This window comes from Bombus huntii, chromosome 1 (assembly GCF_024542735.1).
Source record: "Bombus huntii isolate Logan2020A chromosome 1, iyBomHunt1.1, whole genome shotgun sequence".
In the NCBI taxonomy this organism is placed as follows: Eukaryota; Metazoa; Arthropoda; class Insecta; order Hymenoptera; family Apidae; genus Bombus; species Bombus huntii.
The window spans coordinates 13,170,546-13,195,246 of NC_066238.1; the positions used below are offsets into that span (position 1 = coordinate 13,170,546).

A 24,701-nucleotide genomic window follows, 5' to 3' on the forward strand; every position below is an offset into this window, starting at 1 on the left:
TCCGGACGACCAAATAGACAACACAGGAATAACGATCAAAGTATATTGATAAGATATCCTCATAAATTTTAATGGAATTTTTATATTTTAATGTCTCGATTAACTTTAAAATTCCAATTTAAATAGAAACGTTGCTGACAATAAGATACTGGAGAAAGGAAAAGTTACCTAATAAAAATTGAAGAGACGTGTATTTATTTACTGGACGCGGAACGAAACGTAACTGGTCCACGGTCGTTTGGTAGTAGAATACGAACGGAAAGGGAAATAATAAAAGCAGGGGATTAATGGACAACGAGTCGACCTGTTCAGGATTCTTATTATCTCGACTCGTACGTCGTACATGACGTTATTAACAGTCGGCGCGATTCTAGTCCGTAGTACGGGCAACCTTCCAACAAGCTGACTCTTAAAAACCGACGCTTAAACTGTGTTACGCGGCACCGACAAACCTCTCGAACAAGTCACCCGTTTACTTAACACTAGAACTACCACACCAGACAAATTGACTGGTTCTACAATTTTATATATGTGTCAACCCTCGTTTAAGGATCATGGCTCCAGATGGATTAATAATATCAAAAATGTACTACATAACATGGAATTGCTTCTGTAAGAAAGTAATAAATCAATAAATATACAAATATTCTATTATTACGTACTTTTTAAAGACCAGTCATTTTCACTAGTTTTGTCATTTTGACTGGTTTTGGTAGAAATATCTTCGTGTTGACTATCGGTAGTTCTAGTGTTAAATGCATACGTATAAGTGATACTTGTTAAAGCTATTTACATATGTGTGTATCTATATGTACAAGTACTTACCTCGTCACTCTCTGCGTAGCGCCACCCAACACAGATCCTTCCTCCTTCAAGCCAGGATAGATCTGAAAGAGAATCGTTCGTGTTAAAGAAATTTCGAAGCAAACGGATATTCATAAGAATCTTTGTAAATATAATTTGACAAACTGATATTACATACGGAGGCAAGTCGAAAACGTAGAATAGAGTTCGTCGATTTGACGACTAGTTTTCGAAAAAATAACGCGTCGAACACGTTTAATTAAGAATTGCTTTGCAACACAGGTGTTCTATGTATTTGGTTGTACGAAAAGTGTCTTTCTTTTACAGACACGTTTTTTACAATGATGCATCTTTATACAAACGTGAAACCTAATCTGTCTAATGTTGCGATATATTGATAGAATAAAATGGATCGTACGTAATTCGATACAATAATATAAAACGAAAAATGTGCATCCATTTTTTCGAAAACTTTTCGGATCTAATACACTCTTGGCAAATGTTGAAATTTCATTTTCTTCCATAGGAAACGGAGCGTGCTATAAACAAATTGTATTCTACGTTTACCACTTGTCTTCAGAACCAGAACGAACCAAGTCTTATCTTTTAAATTCAACTCTATCGAGAACGAAGCAACATTTTTTGCGAAGAAATGTCACTCTACATCGTCACTTGTCTTTTCTACTTGTCTTTTCACGTAGAATCGCCACGATTACTAAGGTACCCTGTACAGGGATCTTCATAAAGTCAGGCCAACTTCCTGCGTACATCTCGTTGGAAGATGGTCGTTCTAAGTTTTCTTTCGTTCGACTTGAGCGTGGCAGTAACACCGGCAGCTCGTGTAATTTTCTTCCGTGTCGTTGCGTTTGAAATATTTCTCGCTTGGATCAGCTCCTCCGAGCTTTTCCCATTTGCTGCGCCAGATTACACGAGCATCGGTTGTAACCAATCCGGCGCTATGCTCGATCGGCCCTTTAAAGGATCGGCAAGCGGCGCGCGTAGACAAGTCATTAACAACATGGAGAACCGATCGTGCCTGCTCCACAAGCCCACGGGAATCCGGAGCCAATTTACTACAAACATACGACGTCGAAGAAGGATCGGACGATCCATCTTCAGGAGTCGATTAAGCTAATTCGGCTTGCTTGACTCGCCGCCCCTCCTTAACGCATCCCACGCAATGCGGTTTCACATTGTTATGGAGCGATAACGAGGGAACAAGGAGGAATTTTGTTTTCTATAAAACTGGCATGTGTTGTAGAAATCATCATTTTGTAGATGAGAAAGGAATCAAATAGGAAGCTGAATAGGAAGATAATTAAACGAAAAATTGTAGGAAAATTTGCAACGGCACTCAACAGTAAAACTTTTCAACGGTTTCTGTCCCGCGGCTTGCTACACAAAGACACTCTATCTACGACCGGACGACGGTAACGCCATTGGTCAAGACCAGGTTCAAATCCCGGCACTCTTAGTCTGTTTTTTTCTCCATGATTCCTAAATGAGAAGAAGCCAATCCGGATGAAGACAAAAATCTCAGCCTATGCAGCACACTATCCACCTCAAATTTAAATTATAAATTTACTTTTGAAATAATGTTTAAATTATAGAAAAGTTATATAAGAACGTCAAGTGTATGTACGTTACATTGATTTTTTGTACGATGCATGTACGAATTCCTCGAAAGTACATTTTTATTTATCTTCTGATTCTAACGTCACTTTATTATTAAACCGAAGAATTTTAATACGATATCCTGCTCTTCGTTGTAGGTTTCAAATTGCACCGATACGATCGTGATAGTTGGCGTCTCGTATAATGAAATTCCAAACTGTTCTATGCGATGCACGCGATGCATACACGTAAAAGTTTCGCTCTAAAAAAAATACAAGCGAATCCTACAACTAAAGTAGAAATGGAGAAACACGCGTGTCTCAGGTAAACCTACGAACGTTACGGAATATTTCTCCTATCGTTGGCAATAGCACACCGAGCGGGAACATCACAGTTGAAAAATCAGGCTCGACGTCAGAGAGAGAGAGAGAAACTACGGGTGAAGTTTACCAAAATCACGGTTTAAAAACACAGAAATAAAAAAAGTGTCGGTCGAGGAAAATTCCCTAGATTTTTCACGTTACAAACGTACGAGCAAGATGAGAATCGCTGGAGTGGTGGAATTTCGCGACAGTTACAACGGGACTACTTTAAAATTTAAATGATCCGTGTCCGTGTCCGTCAATGCCACCTGTAAGTCCAATTTAATTTGGTGCAGCCCTCTGTCCTGAAACAAGCGTCGCTCGGAGATTTAATTTTTCCACGTTTGTCAGAGACACAGTTGGCTGGCGCACGCGTGTGAAGGAATCAATTTTTGCGGGACAATGCCCGGAATTATATTCATGCCGTGGCGTAGCCTGGTCGGGCTGAATATTTCAAAGTCTCGCGCTATCGGCAATAACCGTATCTTTTACGCAACGTCGACGCTGAACTATCGAGCTGCTTTCCCGTTTTTATGGGCCACGATCGACTTTACGATCGGCTTGCCGGCCGAAATCGAAACGGCCGAATTGTTGTTATTAACATCAAGTTTCCAGATGAGATTTATAATACGACTAATTTTCGATGAAATTTATAATTCGATATTTCTAAAGAAAGTCGATAGTTCGATAATATTTTTCAATAGCTGACAGCTTTACAACGACAAGGAAGCGATTACGACGTTCGAATTGTATTTTATTGGACGAGAAAGAAAGGCATAGGTATCGCGCGAGACAGTTCCATCAACTCCACTTTGTATGAAATTTCCGATCTACTCGTACAATCTTTTTTAAATTACAAATTTTTCTTGCACGCAGAAATAATTCTCCCGTGAAACGCATCGTCGAATTCGTCCAAATTGTATCCTTTAAATTAATTTTTAATTAATCGAGTAATGGATATGGACGTCTATGTATTGCTGCGTTATTTATTTAAAATGTAGACACTAAAATGTAAGATGTTAACAAGCGAGAATTTCCTGAAGATTTGTAGAATTCGGCAAATAAAGGACAATGCTTATACAACAGGAAACATCTAGAAGACGTATGAGTTTGTCAAATTGGAAAATTACAGTTCGAATAACGATGATCAAAAATAATTCACTGGGAAGAGGAAAAAAAAGGGACAATTGGAAGTACACGAGAATTAAATTCAACGAACAGCAGAACCACAGAATTCGAAGTACACACGAAGCACTTTCTATCCCAGAGCTGTTCAACAACTGTAACACGTATTTCAAAAAGCTACAGTCTACCGAGCATGTCTCCTCGATTGCCGCTCTTGCCCGTTTGAAACCGGAAGATTCTACTTGCAGCCGCGTGCACAGGAAGGCAGTGGCAGAATGGAGTTGCGTTTGATCCCTCTCGACGATCCTGTCGCAAGCAATTGTGCAATCACTACGACTCACGCAGCTGAGTTGCACGAGTTGCATAATTCCCCTTTGTATCTGCGCGACCACGAAAACACAATTACACGAAAACCGGTGCCTGTGTCGATCTTAACAGTACACCACGTCGTATCAAAGATCGACCTTTAGAAATATTTTCACCTAATGATCGTGTATAGTCCTGACAGCAGAAGCTAAATAGCTTTTGTTCTTTACGGAGTTACAAACGCTCGTCCAATGTTGAAAATTTAGTTTCATTTAGTTTAATCTAATTTGATCTAATTTGCTTTGCTTTGCTTTAGTTTACCTTGTTCTACGTACGTGCAATATGTATCTTGAGATTTAATGGTTTGATGATTTTGACGATGGAACCGGTTAATTTTCACGGAGTAACAGGTTGTAGGATTTTTCTTTGCTCTGTGCCGAATTCTTGGTAATAAAAGATAATTGTAAGTAAAAAGGTGTAATAGGAATTGGTTGAAACTTTTTATACGTAATTTCTGGTTATTAAAGTTTGCAAAGAAACATTGAGAATTGTTTAATCCGATGTTACGAAGGTAATTTTAATGTTTCGTGGGGGGAAATATTTCGTACGCTTCAGAGACAGCTAAAGTTCTGGATTTTCAAAATATTCCAATTAATAATTCTACTATATTATAATAAGACATTTGTTAAATCAGATGTTTGAAATTTTGTTGGGAGATATAAAGATTCTGAGGGGAAGAAATTCAGAAGTGAGATTTCTCTTGGACAAACAAGATAACATCCATCTTCGATTGCAAAGAATCATTTTCACAATGCACGTGAATAATGGGAGTAATTTAGGAGTAAAAGCTTGTAAAAACTTCTCTTGCAACCCTGTGCGCCACATAATCGACCGCTTTATGCGCCTCTAGGAATCGTACACGTGTCGTTTCCGCGCGGTTTACATTGCAAATTCGTCTCGGAGAAGTCGTGTTACAGTCGACACGTTGCCCGATGCGAAAGTTATCCCGGTGATTAAATTACAGCGTCAGTTGTCTGCAGAATCAAGCGTATTGTTTCGATACTTCTACCAGAAATTGCTATCAGACACGAGTGTAACTCGTACTTGTTATCAGATTTTAATAAAAATCTACTAACTTGGAGTTTGATTAAATACGATTAAAATTACGATCTTGTCGTATCGACGATACTAAAAAATATATCACATTCTGATAAAAATCCACTGTCTTGATATTTTACCAATTACAACGTTCGCTGTATCTCCGTCAGAAAATGAAATTCTTTCCTATTCACGAAAGAAGATATTTTAAAATCGATATGAAATGGAGCAAAATTACTATTATTAGTAGAATAGAAGAATAATAATATGTAATAGAAGAAACGAGAAAAATCGCGATGGTGATAGAGGAAGGGACAATAAAATTGATAAGCAGCTCCGCGGGATTAGCGTCGGACGTTTATGGTTGACGATCCGGTGGTATGGGAGTTATTTCTTCCAGACGTGGCATTGTACAGACATTCGATGCCGAACGTCAAATTCCACCAACGATATTCCACGTTTTACTTTAGCCACCGCGGTACTACACGTTTTCCAACTGAGAAACTGACGGTACTTTCAGGCGGCGTGTTTGAAGGAATTCGCGTTCCAGCCGATGCCTGAGAAAACTACTTACACGACAGAACGTTCAAAAGCGATAAGTCGCTGGCCCGTAAAACTTTATTATTTAGCAGGAAGCGCGAAAGAAATTGTAAAACAACCAGGTAACAGGCCGATAGCCGTGAAATCATGGATGCATATCGAAAAAATTGAACTTTCGTCTCGCTGGTGATACTCGTATTATGTTTAACACTAGAACTACTGACATTTGAGACGTAACTATCTCGACCAAAGCCAGTCAAAATGACTGATCTTTAAATAATACATAATAGTGGAATATTTTCATATTTATTGCTCTATTATTATCTTATAGAAGGAACTCCATGTTCTGAGATGATAAAAACTATATAATAACAATAAGTACAATAATGAAGAATATTCAGTACCAAAACCTTTGCCAACAAGAATATTAAAGTAAATTTCCATTGGTAAATATAAGAAGTATAATAACAATATAATAATAAGCGTAATAGAATAAATAAAATACAAATATAACTGAAATTATTAGATACAAAATTGATCATTCATCACATTTCTCACAAACGTAAACTTTCTTCTGCGTGCATTTTCCGCATACATATTTTTTACAAAGATTGCAAATGGTAGTGGTCTTATTATTATTACAGTACCCTATCTGACACCATTTGCGTAAATAAGGTGAGTTCTTTAACGTACTTTGGATCTCAGATGCTCTATGTTCTATCCGTGATTTTTCATTGTCAGGGACAAGTTCATCTGCTAATTGAAACATGAAATCTTTTCTGGATATCTGCTCACCTATGGTTTCCTTATATAAAATCCAGGCATTTATGCCAGCTGAATCTAAAATATTAATATTATTGTTAGTACGAATTAGCGGCAAGAGAGAAACGTAAACCGTAACTTGCTTCCTCGTAATGCTAATTTTAATATCTTATCTAACGTTTTCTTGCATAGAACTGTGAACGTTGATCAGATTAGTGTGGCAGAATGATGTTAGCGGATGATCGAGTTTGCATCGTTCTGATAGTTTGCTTCAAGTTGATACTTTTATATTTGGTGCAAGTGGAGTTTGAAAATTTATAGAAACTCGAAGGTTGAATTGAAATTTCATTTGAATTCAATTTCAGATCAAATTGAGGTCAAATTGAGATTTCATAGTTTTGATGAGAATCTTAAAGTCTGAAATGAATTGCCGGTGCCGTGTATGTAATGAAAGTCAAAGGCAAAGTCGAATTTCTACGGCATAAAAGCACAATCCAACGATATTAACAGTAGATTTACAGTTAAAAACCATTCCTTGGGATTATTATACGACAAGGCGATTCGACCAATCTCCAGAAAATATACCATTCAATTACTATGGAATTGTGTTTAGAAGAATACTGATTTACCAACATCTTCGCGTAAATTGCATTTGTCACGTGAGCAAATTCAGCATGCTGTTTGCTGGAATAATAAGACTGACTTCCTTGAATAGAAACGATGAATTTATGTCTCAAATTTATCTCATTTCCTCCGGTGAACCACTGTTGTTCCAAGTCACGTACTTGTTGCAAATAGAGAACGTAACACTGTGACGTGTTGTCGACGGTTGAAAAGCAATTTTATTATTAAGCCGACGCGAGAAGACTATTACCGGCTATATATAAAGCTTGCTTTACGTAATCTTTGCTCAATAAAAGAATCATTACTTCCTGATGCAATTTTAATTCACGTCCAAAACGAACATAGACTGGCCCTTGCGATATTGATCGATAAAATTAGAGAAAATTTTCAAGATTTCTTCAGAAACATACGCGTGTTATTTCGTAAAGACACGTTACGATTTGAATGAAATAAAATTTAATGCAACGCGAAAAGCATTCGTCGAAAACGCAAATATAATGATCGCGATTCGTCGTTGATCAATGATCGATAAGATTAATATAGAAACATACGAAGTAAATGAAAGAAATTATTGGAGACACGTTGAGGAAAACACGCGTGTTTTCGTGAATTTGTTACAATGTTAACAAACATATTGAACATTTGAATTGGTAGAAAATGGCAGTGACTTCGCATCGTTCGTGCGCATCGAGCGTTATCAGTCACGGTTCTTCTTCGATGGCTTGGATTTGATCAATAAACTAGATATTCCAATACAAACATGTTAAGTAAATGGAGGACATTTTTCAAGACACAATCGTAAAGATACGCGCGCTCGTCGCTTTATTAACAATACCTGTGTTTCGTCTCCACTGAGCTTCGTTTCATCTGCGCATAAATTGCACTTATATTTGATTGAAGAATAATTAGCAATATAGGAATGCAAATTTGAAAGCAATCTGAAATGCGTTTGTCTTTATCAGCTTCTAATTCCATAATTATGCAAATTTCCGGTCAAGCAATATAAGCACCGTAGATGATGAACAATTTTCTGTCTACTTTCTACCTACAAAATTTTGAACCAAAATCAATCGATATGAAATCCACTCGTCTTTCAGAACGTTCAATTGCACGATTATAGAAACTTCTGACTAAAAGATGATCCGTTTAATAGATTAAAAGAGATTGGAAAATACAGCCACCACAGAGAAACGAGAATTTTTCGTTACATTTTTAAATCCCAACTGGAAAACGTTGAAGGAAAAATGGACGTATCAGTGGCGTGTTAGCGACAGAAGAAGAAAAGGGAAGAGAAACGATCGGTCGTAAGTTTCTCGCGCTTATTACCGGCGAACACGAGCATTGCGTAAACACGTACGCCGCGTATTTCTGAAGAGGTGAGCAACGCTATTCGTTTTGCACGAGAAGGTCGCAACGGTGTATCTTTTTAATGCAGAACAGACTGTGACGTCTATTTACGTTGAAGCTCGTTTCAACGAGCACATTGAAATTTTCCTGCCGCGAAATATCAAGGATATTCACTATATTAAGTGTATATACTCTTGCTCGACGTGATATTGCTAGTAGCCAGACTGGTGCACGCTGAAGAAACTTTCACAAGAAAACGATCGTTCTTCACTGGGTTTCTTTTTCCTCCCCCTGTAACCAATGACAGACACGTGTTCATTTTTATTCCATTTAATCGTTCGATGCAGTTTACTTATCGTTCGTTTCATCGTTAGATTTATTTTCGTTTTACATTCGTTAGATTTATTTTCCCTGTTGACGCAGAGGGAAAGTTACGCGCCAATTTTGTCCATAATAAAGCTTAAATCATAGTAATTATCTTGTGTTTACGTTAAATACGAGAACATTTTAGAACTTGAAGCAGAAATTTCGTCGGGTTATAATAACGATAATAAATTTTGAATCATTAGCCGAAAATTCTACTCGATGGGATTCCCCAAAATTCGGTTTCTCTCAACCTCGAATTTCCTACGATCTCAACGCCGCTTTCCTGAAAGGATTCCTGTGTCGCCTACTTTTCGCTGACGTGTCCACCAAGAAACGTAGGTGATGCCCATTTTTGGTCCACCACACGTTCCATGCCTCAATATGATATCATAAACAGATCTTCTATTGTACTTTCCTGTTCAGATCCGCCAAAAGTTAACACGTCGATATCTTTGCTATTTTTCTTTCTTTCTTTCTTTCTTTCTTCGATAAGTAATAAAATTCAGAAGAAAATAGCAGCTGATTGTTAAAAGGCGTTTAGGAAGATCTGAAGCGTCGTTCAGAGCAGAACGGAAAGAACAGCAGGGGATCAATAAAACGGAAATTGGGGCAAGCTAGCGTATGCCAACAGTTAAACGCAGGGAAATTCGAAGGAAGGTTGAACGTGATTTAGCTGATACCTTTTCAAAGGCATCGTGTACAAAGTGATGTGCGGTGGCTTTGCCACGGGTCATTGAACTTCAAACGAAACTACGTGACTTTGCCACAGACAGACCCATCGATGATTTTCGAACTCAGAGAACATCATCAAATCACAAAACTATTCAAGTAACCAATTACCCATTATATTAATAAACACTTACATAATTAATTACATATTTATTTATTATTATTACATATTTAACATTTACATAATTAATACGTCTATTAATGTTGTATACCGGTTGTTTGCTAAATAGGACAATAAATATCTTGTAATTTCTACGCACATCTTAAGATTGGTTTGCAATGTGACTAACACGATCATGACAATCGTTACAGTGTTAATAAAATTCTAAAACACGCGCGCGCCATATGAACATAAAAGTTTTCTACGATTAAGCGTTCAAATACTTACACGAACCAGCTGCTCTACAAACAAATGTCGGCAAAGAAACATCAGATTCGAATTATTGTCGTGCACATTCTAAATATTATGACATTCGTGGTTCGTATAATTCCACAGATATCAAAGTCGGTGGCCAGATGTCGAACGTTAAGCAACAATATTTACGATCCCAATTGACACTGCGATACGAACCTATCAACGTTCTGCTAATGAATCGGAAGAGGTCGGATCTCGATAGACCTTGCGAGCGTGACGAGGACACGATCCTGTTCTCCGCCAATATTATTTCTCAAGGATATAGGAACATCGAACGTGAATCACGAGATGATGTCAGTGAATCGTTCAAATAGAAGATTTACGGTTAAACACTCTGTGTTTTATTGGTGTTTTATTTTTGCGAAATCATAGCCGTCGAGAAAGCAAATGGGAAAGTTTTGGTCTTTAAACGTTTGCGATAAAATCAGATTGTATGTTTCTTGTTACACTTAATCGTGTGATTAATTCTCCATACATTGACTGCTGGAGTTTCTCTGAAGTTTATTCGAAAAGTCGATAAAACACGTTGAGAAAATAAATACGAAACGTTGTTCGACGCAGAATGTGTTTGATTAATTGCTAAAAGATTTCACCAATTTCTTTCCCAAGAGTTTGGTTTTTTCTTCTTTTTTTGGGGGGGAGGGGGGAGAGATTCTTCTGACACTGTTTCTTCTTCCATACAGATTCTACGATTTTTGAGAACAAATTTTGCAGAAATCGAAGCGTATATTGCAACGTTATAATAAAAAGTAATTTTGTTTAAACAATATAAATTTTTCTAGTTTATGTAACGTACTTATATGAAGCATTTATTGTTCTCATTAAACTTTTATCATATTGACAAAACGGTACATAAATTATTTCATTCACATTTTTGTAAAGCTCCATTACGAGACTCTTATTCGATCCTCAAACATCAACAAATAACGAACGTTCTATTCTAATTCTAAGAAAATTTCCTTGACTCTAGCATCGAAATATACCAGCAGTACGCTCAATGAAACTCGAAAATTGAAGAAAAAACGTAGATTCCAAGACGACAACTGAAGCAGACTTACGAGCCCCCAAAGGAATTCAAAAATTACAATCGTTCGGAGGAATTTTAAAATAAACTCTTCTACTCTGGTCGATCCAACGCAAAGTTGAAAAAGTGGAACACGAGGTCCTCAACCGGGGACCAGAAATTTCGACTTGCCATTTCTTCTTTCACCTGCCTGAAGCGACCTGCCGAAGTTCGAGTATACATACAGCATGTTTCAGAAAGTTAGTGAGAAAAATTCACGTGCAAGTAACGCTCATCGAAATAAGCAAAAAGGACGTAACAGAAATAGATGCAAATATCGACAAATATAAGATTTTCATCAGAGAAATAGATATTACCTACTTGGAGATATTAAACGCTGGCAGCGGATCAAATCTCTGTGATCACAGATAATAAAAAAATGGAATCTAAGCAGAAATTCATTTTACCTTAAATATGGTAATGAATGTTACACTTTTGGTATTCGATATATTTTTGCATTTTATATAAAATATTCCCAAATCTCCCGTAAATGCATAAAAATCCGCAATTTATTAATGATATTTCAAAGATTTATTTACTATTATTATTAATTATATTTATTAAGACTGTTCTGCTTGTTTCGACGAGCGATACGTGGCGAAAAAATTTAGTACAAAATTCCTGAAACATCCTGTATAGAGAAGCGTGAATCAGCGAACGTATGAAGCATAGTACGACATTTCTTACGCGTAATCGGTGTGTACGCAAGGTGCGAATCTCGGCCGCGATAAGAAAACGTAGCCGAGGACCGGAAACGGGCGCAGCCGGAAGCAATCATTGACGTTTGTATATTTCAAGCAATGTGAACTGGTGCTTCGCTGAGATAATGGGAATTAAATGCGAACGAGATAATAGCCGCGATATATCAAGTCTTGGCGAAACTGTTAAACATCATCAATGGATAAATCACATTGTCCTCTGTCGTATCGTTTCTTTCGAAATTCCGACTTTTTCGAATTCTGTTGCTTTCCAGGTCGGACAAGGGAAACAATTTCTATTGAATTGTTAAATTGCGAAATTGAAGAATCGAACTCTCCGAATAAAGTAAAAGGCGCATGTACAGGACGTACGAATGTCAGCTACGTTTTTCTTCTAAGTAGAATCGCATCTCTTTATACGTTGGTCGATGTATGAAATTATCAAGTTGCTCGTTGAAAAGATTCAAAAGCAACCTGCCACTTTTATTTCTACAAAGAAGCATTGTAACTCTCGCAAGTACCATTTCGAAGAAAAAGGAATGAAAAGGAAAGTTGGCAGTGCAACTTGCAGCGGAAAAAATTCCCAACTGTGTAAAAAATAATCAAATTCATGGCTGAAAGTAAAGTAAGATTTCATACTTCTTTTAAAGTACATTTACCAGAGACAATTAATGCGAAACGTGGAACGTGAGAACGCGGAAAATTCATCGGGAGCGGGGTGACGCGCGTAAAAACTAGCAAAGTTTGCTTGGCGTCACGAGCGAAGAAGAGAAAAAAATTGGCCAATAAACACGCGCCGGCCTCGATTTTTCCTCCTTGGTCGTCTGTTGTTGCGCAACCGTAAATCCTTGACGAGCCCGCGTTTTCTCATTTAGCAGCGCCAACTTACCGCTTCGCGTCTAATTGATCCTTCACAGATAACCAAACCAACTTATTGCAACGATCTATAGATCACCTCTTTTCTTCGATATTCTCTATATTTTCTTCATCCTTTTTTCTCTACTTCTTCCTCTTTTTTTATTCAGCTTAGAAGGATTTTAAGCTTAACGCTGTTTGTTCAGCGAGAAAATATTTAGTTGCCTTCCGGATCGATCCTTTCGTTTCTGTAAATGTTTTCTTTCTCGTAGTAAATAGCAGAAGAATGTTTCTTAGTGTTTGTTTGAGAACAAACCAAGTTGAGAGTGGCGTTTTAGGTTGATCAGTTGAAGAATAGTAATTTGTGAAGAGAGTGTAAGATTGGAATTTGGAGGAGTTCTCGTGTGTATTTTTATTTGAAAGTTTATAAGAAGATTTATAAAATGTCGTAAGTAAAAGAAGCTAAGTATTATAATATTTTATAATTAAAACAAATCTCTATTTAGATTTAATATACCTTGATCACTTAATCGTATGACCATAAATTATAGGATTGAAATATTATTTGTAAAATTTGTAGAAATATATGAGAAAAACTCAAAGACGGTGTACTTGTCGTTTACCAATTAACATGAATCATTTCTCTCGATTCTTTTCGATTATTTGACAGAAAAATCTAGAGACTCTAATTAACAAAAATCACCTATACGTTGGCGTGTTACATTTGTAAATTTATAAGTCACTTTCTAAGAATAACATTTTGCTCCCGTAATAGGAAATTGCTTTATTTGTTTCTATTTTACTGGTCGTACAACATTACGGCGACCTGTTTCGCAGAGAGGTAAAACAAAGCTGGAGAAATATCAGGCAAACAATGCTATCGTAATGGGTGTTTAACGTTTTCCAAGGGAAAATAATTAGCAAATATCGCGAGTAGGTAACTCGAGGCGTGCATTACGTGGACCTTAAACGATGAGATATTCCGCCTGTCGCGATCAAAGGACACATTGTCCTCGTAGTTAGCGCGCTTCCTTACATTTGCCGATGAGGTTTTCGCTCATCATCAATTTCCAGGTTCCCACTATACTCTGGTACTCTCATTGTTTTATTTATTCATTTATGAAAATGAATAAAACATAAATAAAGATGTTAATGAATTTCAACGGAGAATAGATTTTTCTTTATGGTGCTGAAAGCAACAATTCAAGAAATAAGAAAGTCCATCTAAATTGATAATAGTTGCTTGGAGATTAGTTAACTCGTGGAAATTTGAAATTGAAATGAATCTTTTCGTATACGTGTTTAGAATTGGAAAAGAATAATATAAAATTATGAAGCGAATGATATTACTCTGGTCAGAAACTGTAAAATCACAGACACATCGGTAAACAATAGTTACAAATCTCCAGATATCAAAATATTTTCGTGGATTTCGCATCTTGCGTCGAGCAACAGACGGACAAATTACAAACAAATATTTGTAACTGTTAAGTAATTTCCGATCGAACGATCGAAACGAAGGACAAATATTTACGTAAACGAAGGAAATAGATTCGAAACGGGACTAAATTAAAATTCTGATTCAAAAATTCCTCTGGAGGGCCGGATGTTCTAATTCATAACAAAGAGACGAGGAAGAATCAATCCGGGAAAGCGGATAAAAACGAGTTATCATTATTATTCGCGGTACGATGTGCACGCATACGATTCGCTGCAAAAAGAAACTGCGAACGGAACGCGATTCAATCGAAACGAGTCGCGCGTGAAACAGCCACTGGACTGTGTAAAACGTACACGAATTGTATTTCACGTAACCACCGCGAGGAAAGAGACATTTCGTTCTAGCAATCAGAAAAATAACGAAATAGATCGATAATGGAAGAATGATCATCGGTACGTTATGCATGCGAGAGTGAAAAGAGAAAAAAGTATAGAAAAACGAATGTTTTTTCTTGGAGCTCCGAATCAAAGCGTTACACAGGCTATAATTACATAATCAGTTTTTTGTTCAGACATCGACCAATCCACTGTGCGTTGTATACGTTTCACGATCGATTATGCAACAAGGATGGACCGTTACGCTCATTGGTTCGTTAACGTGCTCGTTATTTCTGAATTAAAGTCTTAATCGTTAATATGTAAATTATACAGTGTAAAGTGCACTGATCGTCGGATGTGAAGATAACCGTAATTAACGTTTTCACGCTTTACATGTTAAAAAGTTAAATTGAGAATTGTTTTTGGAGAATTTTCAGTCGTTTTTTTAGCAGACAATATTGGAAACAATAATAACGATTGAAATGAGTAGCTTCGTTTCTAAATTCCAGTTTAATTTTGCATCGATTCTAAGGAGAATTATGTACTTTTTATACTGAGAATTGTGTATATGAGTATAAATGAAATTCTACTGTGGAACATACAATCATATCATTCGCTCATTTCTCTTGTCGATTATAATTCAGTTTTACAGCAGATCTACGGCGTTTTCTCTCCTGTTTTACTATTTAAACTTCCTTTTTTCTGTCACCATAGATATGCATATAGTAGAGTTTTTAGGATCCCCAGACATAATAGTTGAACTTGAGTTCAAAGTGTCCAAAACTTCTCTCTCTAGAAATAATATTACCAGATTTATATACATGGTAATAACACTTCAAGATGCGAAATTACTTAGGATGCAACGATCACATCTTCCATTCCTATCTGAGAATTCTACTTCTTACCAAGCCTTACTTAGTTCTACTTTTTACCCCTTTGCTTCTGACATATGAACACAATCCAGTCACGCCAAGAATATTCAATCTGCAGCTTCTTTTTTACAGAATAATTATTACAATCTCCATTCTAGATCTTCTCACAATAATGACGCATTGCCGGGAAAATTCTCTTCGCCAGAAATTTCAGTAGCCACCTCGAACCACTAGAATCACCCTCACACATTTTACACGTCCAATCGCAATCGCTGATGAAAATAAATTTCCAAGCACGAGCGTATTGAGACTAATCGAGTTTGGTTCGGCTGACGCGAAATAGAAGAAGCTCGCCTGGTCTCGTTGGCGGTGGTATTACTTTAAGGGAGCCATGAAAATTTGATTCGACAGTGGAAACTTGAGCGTTTGCTCGGTTAACGCGGAGCACACGATCGCTGTTGATTCACGATGGGCAAGCTTCTATCGCGTTTAATAACTTTATCGTCCGGTAATCCGTCGACGGTGGATCGTGGAACGAGAGGTTACTCGAAAACTAGTTTATAACCGTGGATGGTTCACGGTATCGGGAATTTAAATAACTGATTATCGTGAGCGCACGTCGAGCACGGCCGCGCGTGCACGCGCGTGACGTGGATTTATCATGGTGCATCGGACGCGGGAACGCCGCTCTAATTTGGAATCCCAGACACGCAGATATGTGTGTAATTGCTAATTAACCGAGTGACGGTCCCTCGTAGTTGGATGATATACACGCGGCGACGTGACCAGCCTGCTGGCAAAAAGTTGCAACGAGCTATGCTGATGTACAGAAGCTCACGATAGTTGACGAACACTTTTATGAATATATTATGTATGTTATACGAAACATTTTGAAATTTCATTAACTGCGTTATGCGACTCGATTATTATGCGACCATATTGACAAAGTTTGAAACAAATTTGAAAATATAAGAATACAATAAAAAGAAAATAGATATTTGGCGCAAGTACATAAATATTTAGCAGAAATCATCTCGATTATCTGTATTATATCGGTAGGTTTCAATACTTATTGCCGGTGGAGTCATCTTTGATATTTATCATACTTTTAAGATAGCTTCTCGTAACTAGTGTATTAATTTTTTTTACCAAATATGTAGTCGCAGTAAATATCTTGTGACTTCTATATACATTTTCAGATTGATTTGAAACTTTACCAATATAATCATAAAGTATTGCTTTAAGTTTTCAGCAAAGACAGTTTTTTCAGCTGTTCCTTAATTTAAGAGAAAACAATATTTACTACACACCATGATTGCCCTTATTAAAAAGTGTAGATTAGATGTAGTAAGTGCATTATATATTTGTAACAGTAGTGTTATTCATTAGTACTATTCGTATTCATAGATTCAAGAATTCAGATTCGATTATTAATAAATAATAAATGGCAACTTTGAAATGATACATTATACATATATATCAAACTACTTATCTAGCACCATCAAAATTACATGACACATTAAAATTACACATGCAAAATACGAACATAATACATCACATATTCTATGTTCCGCTTTTACATCCTTCATTTATCATTAAAATAGGCCACATATATTACAAAGTACAGTTTGTATATCTTCATATATGTATGCAGAAAAAAAAACAAATTGAAAGTAAAAGCTAATATTTCTCCCTGGTTCTATTTCCCTTTTTTGTTCTTTTCATTTTATCGCTGTCCTATATTTCTGTTCAATTAAATCATCCACAGATGCATCATCCAGTTGGCCAATAAATAAATGTAGCAAGAAAGATCAATATAAATGAGAGAATATTTATCCACATACCCGATGCATGCAACGCACGAAAACCCGATCCAAAGAGGACTTTGAGTCCTGAGCCTTCGTGGTCTTCTCCTTACACCAAGCCTGTCCCATTTTTCTTCCTGTCCAGCTATTATCTCGACCGCTCCTCCCGCCACGTGCTTTGCCCTCCTCTCCTTGTTTCTTCCTCGACAGAACCGCCACGCCGCTTCTCTCACCGATAAGGCCGGATAATGTAGGCCATCTTAAGACCCGTTCCTCGTGACCTGCCACAACCAACACGTCTCTCACGCGTCTCCCAACGAGCGAGTAAGCGACCGCTCCACTAACGAGATACGTTGGTCGACCCTAAAAAAATTCGCAAACGTATCATATTTATTTAGATTCTTGGATCAAGATACGAGCAAATTAACAAATCATCAGTTATTAGAGCTTTGGGAGATTTGTGAATCTCTGAATCTTTGTATTTTTGAATTTCTGAATTTGTAAACTTTGAGAGCTCAAAATTTTGAAACATTCACTTTTCAAGCTTTCAGACTTTCCAAAGTATTCAAAGTACTCAAATACCAGAGATTTCGGATTCTTAAGTTACTGACTTGCCAAATTTCTGAAGTTTAAAACTGCCAAGTTTCCAAAATATTGAATTACCAAGTTCCTACGTTCCCAAGTTGCCAAGTTCCTAAATTCCTAAATCCTCGTTGGCAAATCCTCTTATTCGCTAGCTCTCAAATTCCCAATAAAATAAACTACAGAATAAACAAATTTCTGAGATTCCGAGAAATTTGCAAAAATTTCCACAAGCTTGATAAATGTACGATATGAACATTCTTAGACTGAGATTATTATGAAATTTACAAATATCCAAGCTGTTGGATACTAATTCAACTAGCTAGATGTATTGTAGTTGATCCAAAATCGATTAATCTCAAGGTCACCCCAACCTATCCAAGAATCAGCTCACCGATAATCTCTAAGCCTCGAAGCCTGGAAGCTTAGCTTGATCAATACTGATCTATGGTATTCGGCCAGTAATGTATGGATCCCCGTGATATCGTTGAGAACACGATTTACTGCTTTGAGTGGTTTGGGCAACGCATACGAAGATATCTTCCTTTTCCCCTTAATGGACTCTGTATTCTCAGTCTAAAATGCTTAGGTAAGCATCGACATTCTCAGGAAAAAGAACTTATATAACGCTAGAACCGTGGACTTTAACTTCAAAGTACACAGCGTTAAATATTTTATAGTATTAGTATATAATATTTTATAGAAAAATAAAAAATCTGCCACTAATCTTAATAGATAAAACAAGAGCGAGAAATAAGAAAAATTGTCCATCATCGAAGAATCTTTGCAAGACAAAGTAACATTCCAAGAGCAACGATACATCAATGAGACTAAGCAAGTCTGAATTTCAATATAATACCAAGGTGCATGCGCACGCCCAGGTATTCGAACCAGACTCGTATTGAATCTTTTCCCGGATGGTTGACCTTCTACCCACTATGATCATCCGAAGAATGTTAGAACACACCCCTTAACGGTGCATTAGCAAGTCCATCGTCACTATACAACGCTCCTTATTCTCTTCTTACAATGATCTAACCCCTTGTTCTCGCTATATTCACAGCTAAAACCGCCGGACCATCAAAAATCGATGATTCGGTAGAATAATTCGCGAATAAACGCCGCTCGTAAAACGATTCGAGTGTTACCTTTCGTCGTGCATCGGAGGAAGAGTGAACCGATAGCGTGAAATTACCAACGAAGGTAAGATGGAGCTTTGTGTTTGCGAAAAGTAAGAAACTGAATTAATGGGATGTTATATAGCTAGAGAATTCTCCTTTGAAAAATTGGTTTGAAGTGATATTGGGATGAGGGCGATAGAAGATATTTAAAAGAGGCTTCTGTAAAAGACAAGATTGTAAGATGAAAATAAAGAATAAAATGTTTAAGGCCTTATATATTAGTTGTTAATACTTGAAATATTATATAAAAGCTAGCGAGTTTCTTCTAATTGCAGCTTTAATTTTGTTCGTGTTTTGCATGATTCTCGAAAATGAATTTTTTTATATAATACATAATGTCTGTAACGTCATGTTACATTATTTCTATAGTCTATCACCACACATTATCATCACCTGTCACTACCTACTATTACAACAATAGATGATAGTGTGTCTGTAATTTTGAGTCTGTGAATGTTTATTTAAAATTCTTCCATTGAGACTGTATGAGGTATATTCGTGACTGAGAAGTATATTCCTACCACCTGATGTAGCTGAAAGGTCAGCAACCTGCATTGTAGTTACATTAGAATCTCTCCATTAGTGTTTCTTATATTTAAATGCGAGTACAGATCAGTATCTACTAGAATTTTAAAAATATATTTTCTCAGTTTAGTAAATTATTTAGATAAGAAGATTAGATAAGATAAGAATTGCGATGTTTTAATTCGTTATTTGTCATGTAAAGCAGAAGATTCTAAATACCATTTAGAAAACAGTCTTCCATCTTTCACGCGAGACACATAAATCGATAGAAATTCCATTTTCAGCGATAATCCAAAGCAGTTTTATCCGATCTAATCATCGCTATAACTAAAACACATAAGAACTTTCACAGACTCAAAAATTCGTAGATTCGATTGAAATCTGCAGAACCAAGCATATATATAAACTTTCAATTAATTTCCACGATAACAAAAAATATACGAACATAATTCATAAGAAATTATGCAAAGCACAAAAATAAAAACCTTGAAAAAATTGTAAAATACTAATGTTCATTAAAAAATATATAAAGTACTGATATTGCTTAAAAGAACAATTTCCTGCAGAGCAGATGGAAGTTTAGAGGCACATGGACACTGGTTTTGCACCGCAACGTCCGCACCATGAATGGACAGGCAAGTGGGCCCGCAATGGGAACACACACGTGCGTGGAACAGCACCTACGACATGGTGTGGTCGCGTCACCGCATGTACACGAGAATCGGTGAATAAGCGCGCGATTGTGTGCAACGCATAATCATGTTATTATACGCGACTCTTGTTCCCGTGGACTTGTTTCTTGCTTTTCTCCGGTGTTCACTATTCTCTGCATGTTATTTATCAGTGTCATCAGATCCTGACGGTTCGTCGGTCAACGTTTAACGCATCGTTAACACGCGGTCTTAACCGTGTCGCTTAAATAATACGATTATCGATGCTCTATTAAACCTATATAACGTCATACAGTTCCAGAGTTACATAGTTATGTAATTACATATATTTTTTACATTTTATTCTATTTTCTTATCATTGAATTATTGTATCTTTTTACCTCGTTAATACATTAACACCATGGAGGAACATTAACATACATGGAGGAACTTTTCGGGAAAACGATCTATAAGATAAAATGGTGATTTAAGTAAGTTGTTTTGGAAGTTTTAATTCTATTTATTTTAACAAAAAAAGGTACGTAACGAAATTTTGTAAACTTAATGAAAATGAAGATGTTAATTGTCACTCACTTTTGCAAATTATCAGACACGTACCGTATTATTTAAATGTTCCATCGAAGGATGTAAACTACTCGAAACGGTTAACAGGGTATTGCGTAATTTGACTCGTTCTAGTTTTTCCAAGTCGACTTTATCGCAGAGACCACGTGAAGCAATGTTCCAGACAGCGAATAGAGAGTCCGAGGTTGCGTAAACGCCATGTTGTCTTTAACGTGCCACGCGCGGGACCATGCAAATCGCTTGGAACTACCGTATCTGCATTTAATGTCTGTAGTTCTTGAAACTACAAAATTTTAGATTTAACGTTTCATTATTATTACGCTACCTTCACTCGTTTATCTTTATTTAACGTAACTCTGAATGTGAATCTAGAGCACACTTTACAGCTAGTCTAAATTGCACTTTCAATGAAATATAAGTTTACGGGCCTTGTTAAACATTAACATAATCGTAATTTTGAAATATTCTGTGATATAAATAAACATTGTTAAATAAAAGTTAAAGCTATTTCGAATTACAACGTATGATACTATATTTTTTCTTTAATATATATCCTATATAGATATATTTTTTTGGTTACGTATATGTGTATATTTAATATAATCTACTTTATATATCTATTAAAAAATTATAAATATTTCTGATCCACTGTTTGAATAAAATATCTACGAAAGAAGATCGAATATTCTAAAGCAACTTTCTAAACTTCATCGATTCTTATACACTTAACCTTAAATCTTTGTTCGAAGTTATGATTCTACCACTTACATAAAAATTAATTTCAGAATTCAACGTTATCATTATATTTCTTTAAAATCAAGCGTGTTAAAGTACCTTTCTTCATTACGTTACAAAATTCTGCCAAACTTCCTTAACCTCGCGACATTAACCTTAAACCTCCACAAGCCTTACAATTAGACGTGCAAAAGTTGATTCTATTCATTTGCAGCTTCTTGTCCTTAACTTCGTCGAAACCAGCACGAAACGAGGAGGCACGCAAAGAACAAACATAAATTAAGCACACGCGAATAACGCGAGATATCCAAACATTCTAGCGGTCTCCACGCGCGTGGTCACGTTCGCAATTACACGCAAATAAAGGAAAGGAGGAAGGAACCGCGAAACAACGCCGCGGTCGCACTTTCTAACTCCTCCGAATCGTGCATCGAGAGTTTGCACCTGTACAAACGGTCGCAGCACGAATATGATATAATCCGATAGTAAATTAAAGCACTAACGATACGTATTGCTCTGGCCGCACCCTACGCTATATACATATGTATGTAAAAACTTAACTTAACCTACACTTGTTAATCTGTTCTATCAAATAGACTTGTTGTATTAAATTTGTCTTACATATTTAATTACATATAATTAACATATACTTGTTAATCTATTGACAGAGAAAGATGTTTTAACTCGTCATTCAGACAATAATTTAGATAACTTAAACATCACCTATCTTCCTATTTTCATGTTTGTTACAAATATATCATGTTTACATTTGCAAGAGTTTCTAATCTAAACTGAGATTGATTTGTCTCTACATGATTTCATAATTCTAGAAATTCTTGATTAGAGGGCGATTCGACTAATGAGTTAAAAATTTGGACATATATATACATAGGTGTTAAAGAGATAGGAAGAAACAAGAAACAATTCTGAGTTCATATCATATAGCCTTGAAAGAAGCTTTAGATCCTTATCTAGCTAGAAATATCTCAAATTATATATATATACTTGTTTTGACGCATGAAACGTATGAACATTAGCTTGTCGTTGATTTTACGATCGTGCTATATTATTTTCAAGAAACAAGAAGTCGATAGTATAAATCGAGTACATCGAGCAGGATTTTTAATATTCAGCAATGAGTCTGTTACACAACCGTGATTCGCCGGCAACGAAACGCGTCCAACCGTGATCTCATCACCGTTCCGCGAAAAGACCGTAAATATTTTATAGAGACTGCTCGAAATACTGATGGTTGCTGGTAAGAACGTTATTCGTATACAATCGCGAGTTTACGACTTATGGGTGCGTTTTTAGTGAAAAAAATTGCTATCGAGAATATTTAGTATATACATAATTTATAAATGAGATAACCTAACTATGAATTTTGTAAATGTACTTGTTACGTACAAAGTACAAAGATATATACATAGTTTTATATGTATAGATGTACAATTAAAGGTTAGATAAAAATAGAATCGCGATTGCGAGCATAACAAGCATTACGTATATATTGGCATTTAGAATTTGCATGCAGAGTATTTGTATTCAAACACCTTGACACGCCCAGAGATTCAATAACTATATTTAAAATAGAAAGAAAGGAAGTTTTACAGCTTCACGTGGACCACACCTTTTAACAGAAGGTGTTCTTATATGTATACAATATGCGCTTCAAAATTTGAATAAATACATTTTACAATGCTAATAATTATTTCTATTTATAGTAATAATAACGTAACAGTAACTTAAATAGACTAAACACATAGACTATACTATTCTCCATAATAAAATATACCACACACTTCAGAAAGACTCAACTCTATAAATTTAACCCAATCATTACTCTAACCCATAATCATAAACATCAGCATTCTAAAGAAGAATTCAAATCTACAAACCTATCCCAAGCAGTGTCATTTCCCATAACCATAAATATTATTCATCGTAGAAGGACTCAACTCTACAATCCTAATCCAAGCATTACCATTTCCCATAATAATAAATATCACCGATCCCAAAAAGAACCTCAACTCTATAAAACGTAACCCCCAAAAGGTACCATTTACCATAACAATAAATATCATGCATCCGAAAAACATTCAGATCTGTCTACGAACCTTAGATTTCATCTGACTAAAACAAAAACATCATATAAGATAGGAATTCAACCTAGAAAACCCTAGCGAACCGCGCGAAGCATCCGAACTACGCCTGGCCGCAGTCTGGACCTGAATTCAAGTTCAGCCAGACCAGAGATAAAGTGTCAGTTGAACCTGACACCAGGACTCGCTCAATCTAAACGGAATTCGATCACGAACAAGATCAACCTTCCAAACCTAGCCCAAACTCGATCCAACGTTTCCAGACAACGCCTCAAGCACATACCTTTTCCTCTGACCCTCAATATCCAACCAGATAGTTCCCGCCAGCAATCACTGAATTCCTCGGTATGTTCGAAACAACACTTCAGCTTCCGATCTTTTAACTTAATACTCCTATAAGTAAACTGTGGATTTTTATGCATATTCATATTTTTGTGAATATAATGAAAAAGGTAGAACGTCAAAAGAAAATTATTTTACTTACCAAGTATCATAGGAAGCACTATATTTTGAGTTGTTTATGTATTCTTTCATATTATGTGCATTCTGTATAATTTTACAGTTTCAAATTTCCTATAAATGCATAAAAATCCTCAGTTTAATCATAAAATATGTAGATAGAGATATATATAAGACACTTTATGAATGATATTCACAGGATCGACAACGCGATCGCGATCCTTTGGACGAGGCGAGTACGCGCGCGCAGCTGCCTGGCTGCAGGGCAACTGGTACCGTACTGGTACCAGTCGGTCAGATGTACGGCACCGTGAGTACGCGGACACGGTGCATGCCGGACAGGTTGTGTGTATCGTTCGGCGTAGATGGTCAGGTGGTATGCGGCCGTAGCGAGCTGTGGCGCGATACTGTGGACCCGGCTTAAGGCTTTCTAACCGCAGCCTCAGAGCTACATACACTGTGCTCCTCTCGTTCGTTAACTGAAAAACAAGTTGCAGAGATAACAAATTGATATATGTATAACTACCTACATATGATCAGGAGCCGATTTCGACAAGGTTATGATACAGAGTGAATACATTTTCTGACGAACTCAATGCGTCAAAGCAATCAAATATATATATATATATATAAATTCTGTATAAATATAGATTCTTATGAATGTATGCAATCCGGCCTT

General features: G+C 36.4%; 1 protein-coding gene across 8 annotated transcripts in view; it reads right to left on the bottom strand.

Annotated features, from left to right (window-relative positions):
- LOC126868049 (uncharacterized) overlaps positions 1–24,450 on the bottom strand; it is a 47,987-nt gene extending 23,537 nt beyond the window's left edge. For 2 of the 8 annotated variants that reach the window (XM_050623234.1, XM_050623208.1), the window contains exons 1-5: positions 24,048–24,450; positions 23,847–23,956; positions 20,760–21,009; positions 17,243–17,566; positions 826–887 (exon numbers count right to left, since the gene is read on the bottom strand). In XM_050623234.1, coding sequence (XP_050479191.1) covers positions 826–887; positions 17,243–17,566; positions 20,760–20,780 — 407 coding nt within the window. In that variant the 5' untranslated portion in view covers positions 20,781–21,009; positions 23,847–23,956; positions 24,048–24,450. Of the gene's footprint in view, positions 1–825; positions 888–4,093; positions 4,286–17,242; positions 17,567–20,759; positions 21,010–23,846; positions 23,968–24,047 lie in introns of those variants that run through there. The other 6 variants (XM_050623215.1, XM_050623223.1, XM_050623265.1 and 3 more) reach the window with 6 other exon arrangements.
- Positions 24,451–24,701: the final 251 nt, after the last annotated feature.